General features: G+C 43.6%; 1 protein-coding gene across 9 annotated transcripts in view; it reads right to left on the minus strand.

The window, feature by feature from the left end:
• Positions 1-18,573, minus strand: part of LOC126519323 (methylthioribose-1-phosphate isomerase) — a 105,574-nt gene that overhangs the window by 56,232 nt on the left and 30,769 nt on the right. For all 9 annotated transcript variants that reach the window (XM_072284953.1, XM_055065272.2, XM_055065273.2 and 6 more), the window contains one exon: positions 13,616-13,854. In XM_072284953.1, the coding sequence (XP_072141054.1) occupies positions 13,616-13,854 (239 nt within the window). The remainder of the gene's footprint in view (positions 1-13,615; positions 13,855-18,573) is intronic.

Here is an 18,573-nt window from a genome sequence, read left to right on the forward strand (position 1 = left end):
CACAACCTCATCGCTCTCGTCGGAGGTCGACGGCCACGCTGCATCGGAACCACGCAGGCCACGCTGGGCCACGGTGCGACACGACTAGCAACATTGAGAACATTCGTTTGCTCGTGACGTCGCGTTGGTTAGTCAAGCGGAGGAACAATATGTACTAGCTGAGGGCTTTTTCTATTTATGGGTATAGCTAGTTTTTGGAGTGTCTCGTGTGTGTATAGTGTTTATAGTGTGTCAGGGTAGTTTGCTGTGTTTTTTTTTTTTCTTTTCTTTCGTGACTTCTTTTTTTCGATAAATGTTCTTTAACATATTTGAATTGTGTCTCTGTCCATTTCTGGAGCGCTGAAATTCGTGAAAATTGGCGAGCCTGCCAGGATTGATTTTTCCTGCCCCATCATGAATTTCTTGTGATTGGAAATGGGTTTGAATTTTTCGAAGAATGAAGCCCTGAAATTTATTGGGGAATAGAGAGAGATCTTCCAAAAAGAACACGAGGCTGAACGTGGGGAAACGCGTTGAAGTGCATGCTAGGAAGAAGGAAATTTTAGAGCTCAAGCTGAAATTGGCACAAGTAACAGAGTGTCACCACGATGACGAGAGTTTGGCATCAGTGTCCTCCAGCTCACAGTCTCTAAAAGACAACAAAATCTGTCCGCGTAAGCTAATGACACCATTCGATGAAAACTGTGACGACTTGAATGTATACTTGCGTCAGTTCGAAAGGATAGCCTTTGGACAAGGCTGGGACCGGAGTGAACGGGCCACAGCCCTAAGTCTTTGCCTGGTAGTCGAGGCATTGAAAGTCTTTGGGAGGATGACCACCTCTGACTCCCTAGCGCGAAGGTTTAGAAGGCACTACTACAAAGATTCCAACTTACAGCAGAAGGTTTTCGCAAGCGATTCCAAAACTGCAAGCCGGAAGACGCAGAAATGGGAAAGCAATTATCGCAGCCTGTCAAATTATATTGACCGTTGGGTGGAAATGGCCGATGTTGCAAAGACTTAGCGGAGGTTCGTGATTGCATGTTTAGCGAGCAATTCTTAGCTTGCTGTAGCCATAATCTGGGTGTCTTCCTAAAGCAGAGAAAGTTGGATTCACTCAAAGATTTAGCCGAACATGCTGATCAATTTTCGGAGGACAGGGGCTTAGATACCTAGGAAGAGTGAAAGAGGACCTAGCCAGAGAGAAAGTAGATGAGGCAAAATACGAGCCTCAGGGAACCGTGCGCCCACCCCAGTTAAGGTGTACCGGGCACTACCCTGTTAACCGTCACGTAGGGAACAGCCACTCCCACCAACAAATAATGTGTCAATTATGCAAGAGAAAGGGACACCGTGCAAATGAGTGTAGGTCTGGCACATCACAAGCAACAGCCTGCGTAATAGGCAAGTGTGGAGAAATTGACTTGCAGCCGAACTGTGAGGAGGTGAATCAGGCTCAAGAGAGCCAACAGGTACCCAAAGAAAAGTGGAAAGAAAGAGACCCAAAAGAACAAGCTCTACCTGTCGTAGAAGGAGAGGTTCATGGGCAACGGTGCTAAGAGATAGCGGCACAAATACAGTTTTAGTAAAGAGGAGCCTGGTACGTGATGAAGATCTGACAGGAGTGCTAAAGCAAGTTACCTTGGCTGACAACACAGTGAGGTACCTACCTGAAGCCTGTATCCAAGTTGCCACGCCGTAATATATCGAGTGGCTTAAGGCAAAATGCCTTGAAGAGCCATTAGACGATCTAATTTTAGGAAATTCATCTGGAGTATGGACAGTAGATGATCTAGATTGGAGCTGGAAGAGAAATACAGCTATTGCAGTAAGAGAGGCTCAGCAGCTCATTGCACCTAAGACCTTTAGAAAGACCGTGATGGGATTAGGGCATGATAATATTGCTACACGCGTGTGATACTTCATTGTTTGAACGAGGCGCGTGGGCGACATCACTCGAGAAAAGAGGAGGAAGAACGAGCTGGGCTCGCGCTGTGAATCTAACCGGTCAGCGCTGCAACCGCTGTTGTAAATACAACCTGTAAATAGTTGCTCGTCTTAGTTGCTCGTCTGCCAGCCATGATAACAATATCATGGCTGGTCACCAAGGCATAAAAAACGCCCTAGCAAGAACTACAGAAGAGTTCTTTTGGCCCGGAATCCAGAGTGACGTGAAGAGATACGTGAGGTCTTGTGATGTGTGCCAAAGAACGATACCAAAAGGGCGAGTGGGGCGCACACCACTTGGGGACATGCCCATTGGCGACATGCCATTTCACAGAGTGGCCATAGACATAATAGGCCCCATGACACTTGCATCTAGCATGGAAAACCGTTACGTGCTCACGCTGGTGGATGTGGCTACCAGATACCGGACGCAGTTGTGTTGAAAACCATTGACACCACTACAAGTGGCAGAAGCTCTCTTCGAGATGTTTGCTCGGTATGGGGTCCCAAAGGAAGTGCTGAGTGACCGAGGATCAAATGTCAGAATTGATGGAGGAGGTCAACAGGTTAATGTCCATTGAGCAGAGATTGACGACGCCATATCACTCAATGTCTAATGGGCTGGTCAAAAGATTCAATGGTACGATTAAATCTATGGGCACAACACCGCTGCAGGAATGGCGCACTCACCCTTAATAATGTTTTAGGTTGCCGTGCTGACGATTGTGCCCGTGGCTGCGTGCCCGGCAGCTTCAATGACTGCTACTGCATGCACTGCGGATGCATCAACAAGCTGGCCTCCCCCGGATCTTTTCGACCATTGGACGCCACCAGTGCTTTTTGACCGGACTTCCCACGTTAGCTGGCAACCTGTATCTACATCTACCGCTATCAATCGTGGCCTCAGTCTACATAAGGATTCCTCAGCAAGCACTTCACTGGGGCACAACACTGCTGCAGGAATGGTGCACTCACCCTTAATAATGTTTCAGGTTAAATACCTTGATTGTTTTTCCCTTCGGAGTAGCAACCGTTGCCTATTCATGGTGTTGTGCCCCACTGAGCTCTCTAACTTGTGTAAGCGTTGTAGCAGCTGTGTAGCAATGTGTGTTGAAATAATGGCTTTGCTTCTATCTGGCGATGTCGAGACAAATCCAGGACCTTCTACCGAAGAATTGTTAACTACTGTTTTGGAAACCGTAACAAGGATTGAAAGCGGGCAGGCAGATATGCGTAGTGATTTACACGCACTTAAGCACTGGCAAGCATCTGTCAACGAGGAACTGCAACAGCTATCTTCAAGGATACGTGTTCTTGAGGTTGACGCATCATCGCTGAAAAAAAAACAAAGTGAATTGCCACTCCGCTCACCTGAAGCTATTAATTCAATATCTGAGCAAATTAAGACTATTGAATCAAGATGCGATGACACGGAAAATCGACTAAGGCGATGTAATCTCCTCTTTTTTGGCATCCCCGACGATTCCAATGAAACATGGTCAGCGTCAGAAGGCAGAGTCATTGATATTTGTTCAAAAGAGCTTGGCGTTACAATCGAATCTTCGCAAATCGACCGTGCGCATCGTCTTGGCAAATACCAAGTGGGTAAATGTAGACCGATTATTACTAAATTCACCTTCTTCAAGGATAAGCAAAAAGTAATAGAAAAAGATAAGTTCAAAAATACAAATTTTGCTGTGCGCGAAGACTTTTCTTTGCAAACACGAGTAGCCAGAAGAAAGTTAATAGAATTTGTGAAGTCCAAAAATGTGCCGTTTAAGCTAGCCGTCGATAAACTGCGCATAGAGAATACCGTGTTCACTTACTGCGCTGACACTGTTATTCAATCATCTAGATAGCAGTTTCAAAGGCCGGCAGTCTCATCTGATTGTGATCCACCTCGTAATCCAAGTGTCCATAATGATGTAGCACAGATTTCGATATCGTTCACGAATATGTGCAGTTTACTCCCAAAACGTGTCGAAGTTTGCTCGCATCTAGAAAACAGCAATTGTGATATTTTACTAGTCACAGAAACATGGCTCCACTCCGATATCACTGATGATGAAGTCCTACAACCATCAGTTGACTACAGCATCTATCGTAAAGACAGGGACGGAAGAAGGGGCGGCGAGGTATTGATAGCCGTAAAAAAAGACATTACTATCTTTCCACTTGAACTTCCATCTTCGCATTCAAAGAACATATTTGGAATATGTTATCAACCACCAGACAGTACAGAAACGTTCACGTCTTATTTGTATGAAAATCTTTGCGAAATTACTACGAAATCATTACGAAATTTCCTAAAGCTAACATATTCTTATTTGGCGATTTTAATTACCCAGAAATTGACTGGGCTAACCTAACGTCACCCTGCCAACACTCCAGCGATTTCGTAGCGCTTGCACTAGACTTTTCTCTAGTGCAAATGATTCAGAAACCCACCCGTGGCAATAATGTTCTTGACCTCACTTTCACATCCATCCCTGAAACAGTTGCATCAGTTTCTTTGATGCCTGGTTTTAGTGATCATCTACTCGTTAACCTCACAATAAAACTACCCTTATACAAACGCACTGCAACACCTAAGCGCATATTTAATTTTAAGAAGGCTGATTTCACTGCCATCAACATAGGTTTGGAGAATTTCTACAGCTCGTTCATACATAATTTTGTTTCCCGACCTGTTGAAGAAAACTGGAAGCTCTTTAAGGAAACACTAATGCAGCTTACACATGCCCATATGCCACTAATTCACTTCCGGGTAAATAGTTCAAAACCATGGTATCACCCCAGGACGCTACGCTCAAAAAATAAAAAGAGACGCTTGTTCAGAATTGCTAAGTGGCAAGAAACCGCAGTGGTGTGATTAAAACATAAAGAGTCCGAAAAAGATTATTGCTGTAACATTCATAGCGCTAAGCACAAATTCTTTTCACGTGACCTCCAATGCATGATGCAAAATAACCCTAAAAAATTCTGGGCAGTGATTTCCCCTCGAAAAGACTCGAGCCGAATTTCACTCCAAGACAATACCGGAGCACTTATTTCAGAAGAATCCTCAATTGCTTTTAATAATTTTTTTATCTCGATGTTTACACGCGAGGATTACTCTACCATTCCCGCAATCGCAGACGTAAACTACAGGTATATGACACCAATAAAGATTGATGCCTCCGGCATCTCATCCCTAATTAAGAAACTAAAGGTCTCTACCTCAGCCGGCGTTGATGGTATAAATAATAAAATTTTAAAGCATACATCCACATATACAGCCCCCATTCTATCACGCATTTTTGAGCAATCCTTATCCACAGGGGAACTACCATGTGACTGGAAAATCGGGAAAATCATTCCCATCTTCAAGTCGGGCGATAAAAGTAAGATAAGTAATTACCGACTTATATCATTAACAAGCATTCCATGTCAATTACTAGAGCATGTGATAGCATCAAATATTGTGCAGCACTTAGAAGCTAACAATTTCTTCTATCCGAAGCAACACGGTTTTAGGAAAGGACTTTCCTGTGAGACTCAACTAATCGAATTCACTAACGAGCTATTCACATACATAGACAATGGTTTCCAGATTCATAGTATCTTTATTGACTTTGCCAAAGCCTTTCATCGCGTTCCCCACTCTAGATTAATAGCCAAATTATCATCATTACATTTAGACAGCCTTACAATATCGTGGATAAGAAACTTCCTCACATCCCGCAAACAGTTTACGTTTACTGACAATCATTCTTCTTCCTTGGCCGATGTGTCATCTGGTGTACCTCAAGGTAGCGTGCTGGGTCCGCTATTGTTTCTCATCTACATAAATGAGTTGCCATCCAACATAACATCAGCAATCAGATTATCTGCTGACGATTGCGTAGTTTATCGCCAAATTAAGACACCCGACGACCACATCGCTCTTCAGAAAGATCTAAATAAGATTACAAACTGGTGCACGCTATGGCAAATGTCACTAAATACAGAAAAATGCAAATTAATGACTGTCAGCCGAAAGAAAACTAACTCTCTTTACACTTACTCGCTTAATAACAGTGCTGTCACTGTCACCCCCTTGTACAAATATCTCGGTATTCATATTACAACAAACTTATCATGGAAGGCGCATATAAAACATGTTACAGCAAAAGCATCTAGCACACTTGGTTACCTAAAACGAAACCTACGTGAAGCCCCTTCAGCCACTCATGAAATAGCGTACAGAACCTTTGTTCGTCCTCAGCTCGAATTCGCTTCCGCCATCTGGTCGCCACATCAGGAATATTTAATAAATTCTCTCGAATCTGTTAAAAACCGTGCTGCGCGTTTCATCGCGAAAGATTACAGTAGGCATTCTAGCGTAACTGCTATAAAGAAATCACTATCACTCCCATCTCTTGAATCTAGAAGGACGACAGCTCTGCTTTGCTTATTGCACAAAATCACTCACAGTCAACACGCAACTACATTACCCCTTTCCCGCCCATTTCGCACATCTTGCCGCTTATATAACACACACAGTTTCACACGTGTTTTTGGCCACACAAATGCATTTAACAAATCTGCTTTGCCTCTGGCAATAGCAGCTTGGAACGATCTTCCAAGCCACATTGTTCAAGTTAATAATCTGGACACGTTTAGAGAAACATTAAAAAAATTGATTCCGTAGTTATGCGCACACGTTTCATTTGTACCATGTGACTTGACTGTCATTCTCTATCCTTGCAAGCAGTTTATAAATATACATGCGTTTGCAGTTCTTTGCAGCAGTTTGATGAGCCATGCGCATTTCTGATTGTCCAGACTGTGGTTGTTCTTCGTTTGCTTGATGTTGTTCGGCGTCTTTCGATTCAATTTTCTGTTTTTTTTTTAATTGTTTGATTTGTTGTTAGCTATGTTTTTTGCTCCTGTTCTCGCTATATGTTGTTTCTCTTACCCCCCTCACGCAATACTCCAGTTGGAGCCTGTGAGGTATGTGTATAAATAAATAAATAAAATAAAAATGTGCCAAGAGAGGCCCGAAGACTGGGATAGGTATCTGCCGGCTCTCTTTTTCGCCTACCGAGAGGTACCACGGGCAAGCATCGGATTCTTGCCATTTGAAATGTTGTATGGAAGAACAGTGAGAGGATCACTGGAGATTCTTAAGGAATTATGGGCAAATGAAGAAATGGGGAGAGAGCTAAAGACCACATGTACTTACGTATTGGAGTTGAGGGAAAGATTAGAGGAAACATGCAGAGTGGCGCACCAGAAATTAAAGCAGGCAAAACAACGACACAAGAAATACTACGACTGCAGAACAGTGAACCGAGGCCTGACACCAGGAGACAAGGCTCTGGTCATACTTCCCAACGATAGCAACAAGCTACTGGTGCAGTGGAAGGGAACTTTTCCTGTGGCTCAAAAGAAGAATGATGTTGATTATGAACTCCTCATATAGAGTCATAAAAAGGTGTTACACATAAAGATGTTAAAGAAGTATGAAGAGAGTGAGACAAAAGAAGATTCCACAATAGCCTGCGTGGTCATGACCGATGAAACTGGCGCAGCAGAAATGCCCACGTACAGCTCCAAAAAGAGTATGGGTGTAGAAAACGTGGTAATCAACCCATCCCTTTCGGAAAAACAGCATGCGGAACTGAAGGTTCTACTGTAAGAGTACAGCTATTTGTTTTCAGATCTTCCAGGAAGTACAGAATTAGTGCAATGCAAACTGCAATGCACTATTGCGGAACCAGTACATGTGAAGCAGTACCCTCTACCGCTGGCGGTGCAAGAATCGATAGAGGAAGAAGTGGACGAAATGCTACGTCAGGGAATAATGGAAACGACTAGCTCGGCATGCAACGCACCCTTAGTCGTGGTCAAGAAGGCCGATGGTTCAGAGTCTTCGTGGATTTCAGACATTTGAACAACGTCCTGAAGGCGGACGCCGACCCTATATCGAGGATTGACGTGTTCGTGAGAGTCGCAGGCAAAAAGTTTTATTCAAAGCTGGACTTGGTGAAAGGCTACTGGCAGATCCCCGTGGAAACATCATCCAAGGAGAAAACAGCATTTTCGTGTTCGCTACTAGTGGACTTTCCCACTTTAAGTACATGCCTTTTGGGTTAAAAACAGCTGCAGCAGTATTCACAAAACTGATGAGACGAGCCTTGCATGGAATGCAAAATGTAGAGTACAACATTGATGATATTCTGGTTGCGAACGACACATGGGAGGAGCACTTAAAAAGATTAGAAGAGCTGCTTCAAAGCATCAAGGGCGCGAAGTTAACCTTACAGCCAACGATATTTGAATTTGGCTTCCAAGCGGTTTCTTTCCTAGGACATAAGTTAGGCATGGGCAGAATTGCTGCTAAAGAGGACATTTTAGAAAAAATCCAGGCGGTGGGGCAACCAAAAAACCAAGAAGGACGTCCGATTGTACTTAGGGCTGACGGGATTCTACAGAGACTTTAAACCTCATTACGCCGATATAGCTGCGTCATTAGTGGAACTTACAAAGAAAGGCGCTAGTAATGCGGTGAAATGGAGCTCATCACACAGTAAAGCCTTCAAAACACTAAAGGAAAAAAATGTCGGAACCGCCAATCCTGTTAGCCCCAAATATGGGGGATGACTTCGTGTTGCACACTGATGCGTCCGACAAGGCATTGGGAACAGTCCTCTTGCAAGAAAAGTATGCGGTTTTACATCCAGTATTTTATGCCAGCAAGAAGCTCAGCGATGCAGAGAGAAATTATTCTACACTGTAGAAAGAATGCCTGTATGGGGTGTCAAAAGGTTCCATATTTATCTGTTTGGCAAACGTTTCAGAATACAAATGGACCACCAGCCGATAGAATTCTTGAGTAAGGCTAAGTTAACAAACGGAAGAGTAATGAGGTGGAGCCTCGCTTTACAAGAGTACTGTTTTCATGTCGAATATATTAAAGGCAGAGAAAACGTGGGTGCAGACTTTTTGTGTAGAGCTACTTAGGTTCAGAAGTTAATTCACAAGACAACAAGCAGTGTAAATTGTATTTTACCGTGCAGAGAGTTGTGTTTAAGTGCAGTGAAGAGATTAATCATTTGGTACTGTGAGGTATGTATGGACAGTGGACATATGGAGTGGCATTGTGATCGTTCATTTCGAACCTGCTGTGACAAGTGTGCGATGAGCAGTTTTTTGTACAAAAAGCTTTTGAAATGTCACGAGTCACCGGCAAGACCTGTATGATAATGTGAAAAAAGACAAAGACACCAGTCAACGAAACAGAGAAGGGACTCGCAGGAGAGAAGCACATGAAGCGCTTGAAGTGCAAGAGAAAAAGAAGAAATTAAGAAAATAGGAGATGCTGGGGGAGATGAGCGGGCGTTGCTGACGTGGTCGAGAAGCAAGACAGTGCCCAGCTGTGCTCTTAGGACAGGAGGCAGCAGCTTCGGGGATCACGGACTGGAGAGGGGACGCTCCCGTGTTGGCCAGCGACAACTCCAGCCTCGACTGCGTTGTCGTGGCTGTGTTCTGCAGCCCCAGTCCAACCCCACGCTGCTGTAACCGGCTGCTGTCCCATGCCACGAAGGCAACTGCCTGGCCATGTCAGCGGCACAATGGCCGACTGGTCCAGACCTCATCGCTCTTGTCGGAGGTCGACACCTACATTGCATCGGAACCACGCAGGCTAACGTCCTTTGCCACGCTGGACCAGAGTCTGACCCGACTGGTGACGGTCAGAACGTTTGTTTGCTTGTGACATTGCGTTTGTTAGTCGAGTGGAGGAACAATATGTAGTTGAGGGCTTTTTGTTTTTATGGGTATAGAAAGTTTTTGGAGTGTCTCGTGTGTCTATAGTTTTTATAGTGTGTCAGGGTAGATTGCTGTTTGTTCTTTTTCTTTCGTTACTATTTTTTTAGATAATTGTTCTTTAACATATCTTAATTGTGTCTCTGTCCATTTCTGGAGTGCTGAAATTCGTGACACCATCAGTGTTCCTAACTAAGAAAGAGCTTGAATTTCTTGATCAATGCCGCCGTTTATAGCAAAGTGCTTATCTTCTGTATGATATGTGGTGCCTTGTGCATGTTCAGTACAGGCTTGGGGAACACTGCTTGCATTAATAAACTTCAGTTGTTAGTCCAGCCACTTTCCTGTGAGTTTGTCTAGGTCTGCCTCTCAATTTTTTCGCATTTTCAAGTTGGCTGGTGTTCTCCAAGAATCATTACGAAGATTTGTCTTTCCTTTTTCCAAATTAGTGAAAAAATTCCGACAATGCCAAAGGAGCATTTCACATAGGGAACATGGCCAGCAGACATGAGGCAGGTGTGCAGATGACTCGTCTGGCACACCCCAACGGCCAATGTGTGCACTTGTACGGTGACTTTCCACTCGGCTAAACCGCACCACTCCATTGAAACGCAGTAACTGATGCCACGTGATGCTGATTGTCCTATGCAATTTGAATGCAGCGCGTCACCTTCCACGTGTACGCCGTCACCAAGCCCTGTGACTGCACCACGGAGCTTGCGCCACGCTGAGCAATCACTTTTGCAGTTAGGTTTGCTTTTGCGACTCAGAAATGAACTTGCCAGTATATAAAGATGACAGAATGTCTGGGGCTGGTGCCAAGCTTGCTATTTATGCACAGTGCCAAGAGCGTTCTTGGCCACGCCTAGTGCCGAGACGCACAAATGTCAAACTATAGTTGAACCCGTTTATAACGAACTCAACAGTTCCACAAAAAGTGGCCGTTATATCGTTAGTTCGTTACATATGGTCTCGCCCTTAAAAACACAAACACATAACTGCACTGAAGCTGGTGTCAGCAGTCACAATATGGCAGCACTTTGGCTCAAAAATCTGTTTTTCAGTGTCATTTTTGTTTCCACCGCGTTCCCGCACCTAGCTGAAAATTTCCGTTAGAGATGTCTATCTAAAGAATGAACTGTGGCACAATATAGCTCTTTCAGAGCGATGCCCCGTTCTGATCACTTGTCATTTCGAAATTGCAAGTCCAGCCACCAGTTTTTACTCGAGAGCTTGCGACATATTTTACTACCAGCGGGACATCACTGCATGCTGCACAGGAGAGCAAAGCGTTCTAGTCATCCGGAAGCACAAACTTTGGAAACTGCTGGGGCATGCCGCTATTCTGCGAAGATGTAGGACAGCATGGTCTTGGAATTACGGCTGCTCATCGGCCGCACAAGAGCAATAAAATTATGCTATCTGTGTCACTTTGGGTTCAAAAATGCAATGTTCAAAAGGTCACCATGAGCCATTATCAGCGATGAGCAATGTGCAAACGAAGCACTTCCAAACCATTATCTCCTAATAATGGCATAGTAACCGCCAATCCTTTGCAACATTGCATGGTGGCAGCGAGTGGTACAGCATTCTCGCCGACTCTGGCTGTGGCGACAGGAACGCTTGAGCAGCCATTGTTCTTATGGTGGAAGGACACAGATGGTCATTCCAAATCGTTTAAACAGGCACAATGCACGTGGTGATGCACAGACAATGGGGCAAGAATGAGAGTAGCGCCGTCACAGCATCCGATATAGCACCGGTGCACGTGCCAGTGGATGCTCTGGGCCATGCTGTTTATGCTGTACGCCTCCTCCTTGGAGGTGTACCTTGAAAGCACATGACCTTCTTTGCTGCTTCCAAAATCTACACGACAGTCGCTCACTCACCTCAAAGGATGTATAATTGTTGCAATTGGACTGGAACGGGGCGCGCGCTGCCATGCACCCAGTTTGGTCACATTTTCATGCTTTGGTACTTCGCGTGTGCTCTCTTTTTACTGTGATCGGGTTGGACGTGTTCATTCTAACAGTATGGCAATTTTAAAAAATGGTCGTTATACCTGAAAGCAGTTTCAATAGGCAGGGTCGGGCAACCGTAAGTGCACCAAAATGTGGTCATTATAACTGACAGATTGTTATGTCTGAGATCATTTTAAGTGGGTTTGACTGCCTCTCTGAAAGCGACCGCATGTCTGCATGTTTGCAGTCAGACCAGCACGACTGTGCAGCGAGCTTTCTTTGTGCCCACGCCGCTCCTGTCCGTGCACGGGTGCAATGCCAATGGCACATATTTTGTTGAGCCAACGCGCCGACGGCAGGCTGCTTTGTTTCTGCAAGTCACAGTGACGTGTACTTGAAGCAGCCCCACTCTAAAAGGCGGCAGAGAATGCTTGTGGGTTATCACCTGTTAAAGGCATGCACCAGGCTTACAACGATTCTACACACTGTGCCACATGCACTGTCAGGCAGATAGTTAAATATGCTTATTGTGATAAGGTCGGCAACGATATGTCATACAGGCACGCCCACGGGTGGTTATATTTTTTTGCTGGGGCCACCACCACAACTCCATGCATTTCCGATGCTTATCCGTGTAGGCATTGCCGCACTAACGCTAAAGCAGGAATCATTGGTCAACTGATCTCCCCATTCCGAAAAGGCTGAGGATCTATTGTGGCACAGCATGGTGTCGACCACACTGTGAGTTGAGGCGGCACAGTTAATGTTTATGCAACAAGAAGTAATTGTGGTGGACACTAATGAGTAATCATACGAAGAGCCACTATGGCGCGGTCAGCCAATATGTTAGGCTCTATGGGGAGTTCGATGGGGCTTTGTCGCAACTACATTTTAGCCGTTAGTATGTTTTAAGCAGGTATGTGTTAAATAGGTTTTACTTATTTGGGCAATGTCACCATGATTTAAAAGAACGTGCGGTGCTGTATGGTCATGCGTTTCACACCTTCAATGAGCACTACAGCTCTAAGGGCATGTGCTGATGTGCTTTTTTTTTTAATTGCTGTCATTGTCATAGCCCGCCAGATAGTCATGTTTATTTGTTATCATTCACAAGTTTTTCAAGTAAGGCCAACCAATTCTGCAGAAGCCCACAAGGTGGAGGAAAGTACATCACAGGGATAAATTATAAACCCGAATTGTAGCATGAAGCTACAAAAAAAACCCCTACAAGTTTCACGGAAAGTAAGCCTCACATTTGAAGAAAAATTCGGCCTAGTGCGGGATTCGAATCCGAGATCAATGCCTTTCATCACCCTCCTAGCTGAGCTAACCAGGAGGCTAGCAGATTGCAGAGCGAGGGCGAATCAATCAACAACTCGACGCACTGCGACAGTGAATATGGCTTTTTGAGAAACCGTATGGGTTTCATTTGTAGCTTCTCAGACCAATCCCAGACCAGGAGGGGTTTTTCTTCAACTATGAGGCTTTCTTTCTGAGAAACCTGTACATGTGGTTCCTTTGTAGCTTCATGCTACAATTTGGGTTGATGATAATCTTTCAAGATTTTCAATTGAGCTATAATCCAGTTGATAATGGAATTAAATGCATCATACAATGTAAATAAGACTTTTGTTTATACTTTACTTTGTTTAGAAGAGATAAAAATGTTCAGTATTCATTAAATTAAAAAATTTCACTATTTGCACACCCGTACATTTTTTCTTTGTAACTTTGGCTGTCATAACTGTGGACAGCAAGCCCTACCGAAGCATAATGTGTGTTTCATTCTGCCTACTATGTATGTTTTTAATTATAAACAAGGCACCTGTATATAAGGCTGAAATAAATAAGTGCCAACGTAGTTCTTTCTCTCTGGCCAGACTACACATTGCCAAACTCTGCACTGCCAAGCTGCAAGGGTATGCCAAATCGCTTACGCATCGCGCATGGCTTCCACAGACAACCCTTCTTCCCTGCTGAGTGCATCGACCATCTTTCCAAAGTGGGCAGCCATATTTGCCAGGTTGACAGCTGTAGGGCGTGATGTTTTGAGGTACTCCAGCCGGCTGTGTACGTAGGCAGCGAGCTCCAGACAGCTTGCAGGCAGCTTGACTTGCATCAGCTCAGAAGCCAAGCCGAGTGCAGCCACTATGGCTATGGCTGGTGCGCCTCGCACCTGCAGCATTCACACATTCATTTCACTCAAGTATACAAGTGGCACACCATTGGGACAATGTGGTGAGGTCTCTTACTTCAAATGACCTCACCCACTGGCAGGCCTACAAACTTCCAACAGCAAAACAGGCAGCAACTCTAGCCACATCACTGGTTGCAGAGTCAAATTTATATTCAAAATCCCTTTCTGTCAGGCAATCACATGGTTAGGAGTTCCTGTACATGCATCTGTTAAACTCAACCATTGGCTGAAAGCTAGCACACCTGCCTGGCCCCGTTAATCTCTGTTCATCAGTTTCTGTGCTGTTAGCTTGCTTGAATATGGATTACCTACCATCTCATATGGTGTTTAATTATCTTTGTCCGTCTGTGTTTATAGCCCACTGCTCATAATAGGCCCATGTTCACCTTTTGGTCTAACCTTACCACACTGGAAGCTCCGTCGCCAAGTGAATCTGGCCGATGGCCGACAATTGGCAAAACACTGAGAAACAGTTGGCTGCCGATTTCCACAGCCAGCCATACGTCCGCAATAGCTGGGCCATGTTTAATGGCCAACTACACTGATACGAAATTTGTCAAGGACCTGGGTCAAGAACACAGTAAGACCACTCACTTCCCAAAGTTCTAACAGACTGGCTGGAATGCGAATTTGGATTAACATGCTGTGCTCTATGGTTTAAGAGTACTGCAAGTTTGGTACTCAATAATTATTCAAAATTTCAGTTCTCGTTAGAAAGAAATGCTAAAATTATAAGTAGTCACAGCGACCGCACAGTGGCCATGTGACCAATGGGAATGGCTTTCTACATGCCGCAGGCTCTTCTAGGCCTGGCTGCATTACGAGCCCCTAGAAACGCGTGGCCCCTTGATCCATGTTGCTGTTATGAAAATCAGCTCATTGAAGGCCACTGATTTCTGGTTGCGTCAACACAGCCGCACTGCTTCCCACATTCATCATTGGGTGCAGCTATAAAGGAGGACCGGCAAGACTTGGTCTTCTGTGGGCACGGCAGACATACAGCAGCCACATCACTCAGGGAAACACTTTTCTACGTGCTGCAGGTTAGACGCAGTCCCAGCTCCACATGCAGTGATTATAGCATAGGCTTTGGCACTTGCTTGCCAAGGTCGCCCACAAGCATAGAGCCATTAAGACGACTGCATTCATTCATTCATTCAGTTTTTTATCTCAGACAACAAGGTCTCGGATACAAGGGCTTTTGCCCTTGTGCTCATAGGCAGATGTGCTCTGCCTGATGGGACCCCAGCACCAGAATACACACACACTCAGAGCATGCAGCAACGGAAACAAGGTAATACACTATCATTACATACAGAACACAGTTTTATGCAAAGTAAACAATGACACCGACATACTAATGATAGAAGGATATCGATGGAATGGCAAAGGCATATAATGGCAACAGCATGACGACAATGAGATGTCGATTCTTAAGTTATGACGATCGTATAACGACGACGACGTGACAACTCTATGACAACAATCTGATGAAGGAGAGAGAAAGAACATTATTGCATGACCAAGACAGCATGTTGACAACGGTGTGACAACAGATGCATGATAACATCTGTGTGATGACGATGTGATGACGATGACGGCATCACAATGACAGCATAATCCTGGTTGAATGACAACAGAACAATTCCAATCGAATGACGAACAATAAATGATGATGGATCGACGATAGTGCTGTGATGACGATGACGACATTATCTGCTGTGCTTGCAGTGTTGCATTGCGATGGTGTACGACTGTTTTGCTGTCTGTAAATTACTACTTTGCGGTGATGCCGAAAAACATCCGAGGCCTACTAAGAAGGAAATGTTCAAATAGCTACTTCAAGGTCAGACTAAAATTTGTAGCAAACTTCTCGAAATAAAAATGCCATTTGCTGAGCTCAGACAATAGATGCATGACTTCAAGCTTACTACAAAAAATATGGCTCCTTAACAGCCAACACCCCAGGGGAACTCTAATCAAATGCTGACCATATTGAAATTGTTAGAATATGTCATCGTCATTCCAAACCAAAAAAACTTGCAGAGCTTGACGAAAACAACCAGGTGCTTAAACCTAATCCTTCATGGCATTCCCGAGGCCCTTGAACAATCAGAGGTGGAGCTGAGAAACAAGACCGTCACGGACATCTTCAATGGTTCAATGTGATTGATTCTATTAGGCACATTCACCAACTCGGAAAGCAAACAGAGAAGCGACCTGTAATTATATATCGGCAAACTTTTTAAAAAACAACAAATATTAAAGGATGCATAAAAGCTCAAGGGCTCGAGTATTTATGGGAAGAACAATTATTCGTAATCTATGTTTAAAAAATTCGAACTGCTCTGGGACAGCACAAAAACCATCAAAGATCAAGGAAAAAAAGTCATTTTAATTCATAATAAACTAAAGATACATTTTGAACAAGTAGCAAGACTGGCGCATGAGAATGGCAAACTACAAGAACGGCTCGTCTCAAAACTTAAAAGCATGAGGCGCCTCGTGTCTAGACAACAAGCAACCTCGCCTACTTAATGTAAATGCTCAAAGTGTTATAAATAAAGCGGAGTCAGTAGAAATATCACTACAGTAGAATCTAGATGACATGAATCTCTCGTGACGGTGCAAAAATTCATACCACCCAAAAACATAAAAAATCAGGAAATAGGGAAACAGGAAATAAATAGGCGACTTGCTCAAAATTTCCAATTTTAAAAAATTTATTTTCATCACAATCTTAAGACCTTTCTTTTCACATGGCAAAACATTTGGAAACTATACCTAACAGAATTTCAGATAAATGAAGATTTTTAGAGTTGCTTTAGAAATTAGGAAGGAAGTCAGTCTTTGGGAGGTGCTATCGCAGCACTGATTGCACAAGCATGGCTTTCTATTGACGTAGCACCGCCACCTTGGTATCTCTGTAAACAAGAAAACTAGAGATTCTGATAGCCACAATGCCATATTTCTCCATGCAGGAATAAAAGCAAGTGCTAGCGTTGGGATTCATTACTGCAGTCCCGTCGAGTGCAGGGAGCGCTCCTATTCGCTGTGCAGGAAATCTGTTTACTTTCCTTTGTGGTAGCAAAGCTACTTCATATCGCGTGATCCGACGGGTGCTAAGGTAGAAAAGTTTAACATTGTCATCAGGCGTGCAACAGAGAGGTAAGGTTACCTATGGAAGCGAATGCTGCCGATCTTGCTGATGCAGTAAGACTGGGCTGTGTGTCTTTGCCAGCCCATGATAAAGTTAAGGTGTTTGAAAATGCTTTGACAATTGCATGATACTGCAAAAAGCGAAAGCGTTCTTCTTTAAATTTTTTTTGTGGGGATTTGATCCCGCAACCTCGTGCTTAGCAGCCCAACACCATAGCCACTGAGCAACCACGGCGAGTGCTGGTTGTTTAAAAGAGTAGGCAATGTATATGCGATCATTTGTTGGCCATAGTTAGTACGGGTCCGTGGCGTAAACCAAAAAGTGATTTCGTACGTGTCATAAACATGCATTCTTTCAGTCAAATTAGCAAGTTCTTTCAAGCACAGATTGTTTGTTTTAATGCCTTGTTTGTAGCGTGTCATTAGTAAAGAATTGTACAAGTCGACAACAGGTATTACGTTTAGGTTTTGACAGATGGGCCCTGTGTGTGCGTTATATGGAGCATTGACAATCAAACGGACAGCCTTTTTTCTGTAATCTAGAAAGCCTCAGAATGTTGTAAATTGTGGTGGTTTCCCAGACAAGGTAGCAATAGCACAGTTTTGAAAGGAAAAGTGAATTATACAACAACAGTTTTACTTTCTCAGGCAAAAGAAAACGTGTGCACGATAATATACCAACCGAGCGAGAAAGGCTGGAACAAACAGAATCAGACTGCAAATCTCAGGACATGTTTTTATTAAAGAGTACACCAAGACATTTCACAGCAAGAACCACCTCAATTTTTGATGTACCAAGAAAAAGTGCTAAATCAGAGTTGACTTTCTTGTTTTTAGCTCTAAATAAAATTTCTTTTGTTTTTGACATACTTATAGTTAGCGAGTTGTTCAAACTCCAGGTATGCAGTTTCGCGAGTACGTTATTTGCTCTGGTTTGAATTTCCAATAAATCTGATCCTAAAAAAAATAAGCTAGTATCGTCAACATAAACTATAAATTGGGTATTTTCATCTATTCTTACTACGTCATTAATATATACATTAAAAAGTAGAGGCCCTAGGATGCTTCCCTGCAGTACTCCGCTGTTTAGGGATCGAAAGCTTGATTTATAGTTATTCAGTTGTACCCACTGCTGGCGATCACTCATGTAGCTTTGCATAAGTATGTAAAATGCCCCACGGAATCCGTAATGCTCTAGCTTTTTTAAAAGTGTGGTATGATTAATCTGATCGAAGGCTTTTGAATAGTCGATAAATATTCCAACTATGTAAAGTCGATGCTCGAAACCATCTAATATGATTTCTTTTTGAAGAAGTAATGCAGATTCCGTGAAACGTTTTTCCCTAAAACCAAACTGAAATGGCGTTATGATGTTATGGTGACTCAAAAAACTATTCATGTTTATGTGAATCAACTTTTCAATAGCTTTGGAAAAAATGGGCAGTATGGAAATAGGCTTATAGTTTGATACATTATTTTTGTCACTGCCTCTGAAAATAACAGTGACTTTAGCAACTTGTAGCTGTCTCGGGAAGTCGC

Source organism: Dermacentor andersoni, chromosome 10 (assembly GCF_023375885.2).
Source record: "Dermacentor andersoni chromosome 10, qqDerAnde1_hic_scaffold, whole genome shotgun sequence".
Classification (NCBI taxonomy): Eukaryota; Metazoa; Arthropoda; class Arachnida; order Ixodida; family Ixodidae; genus Dermacentor; species Dermacentor andersoni.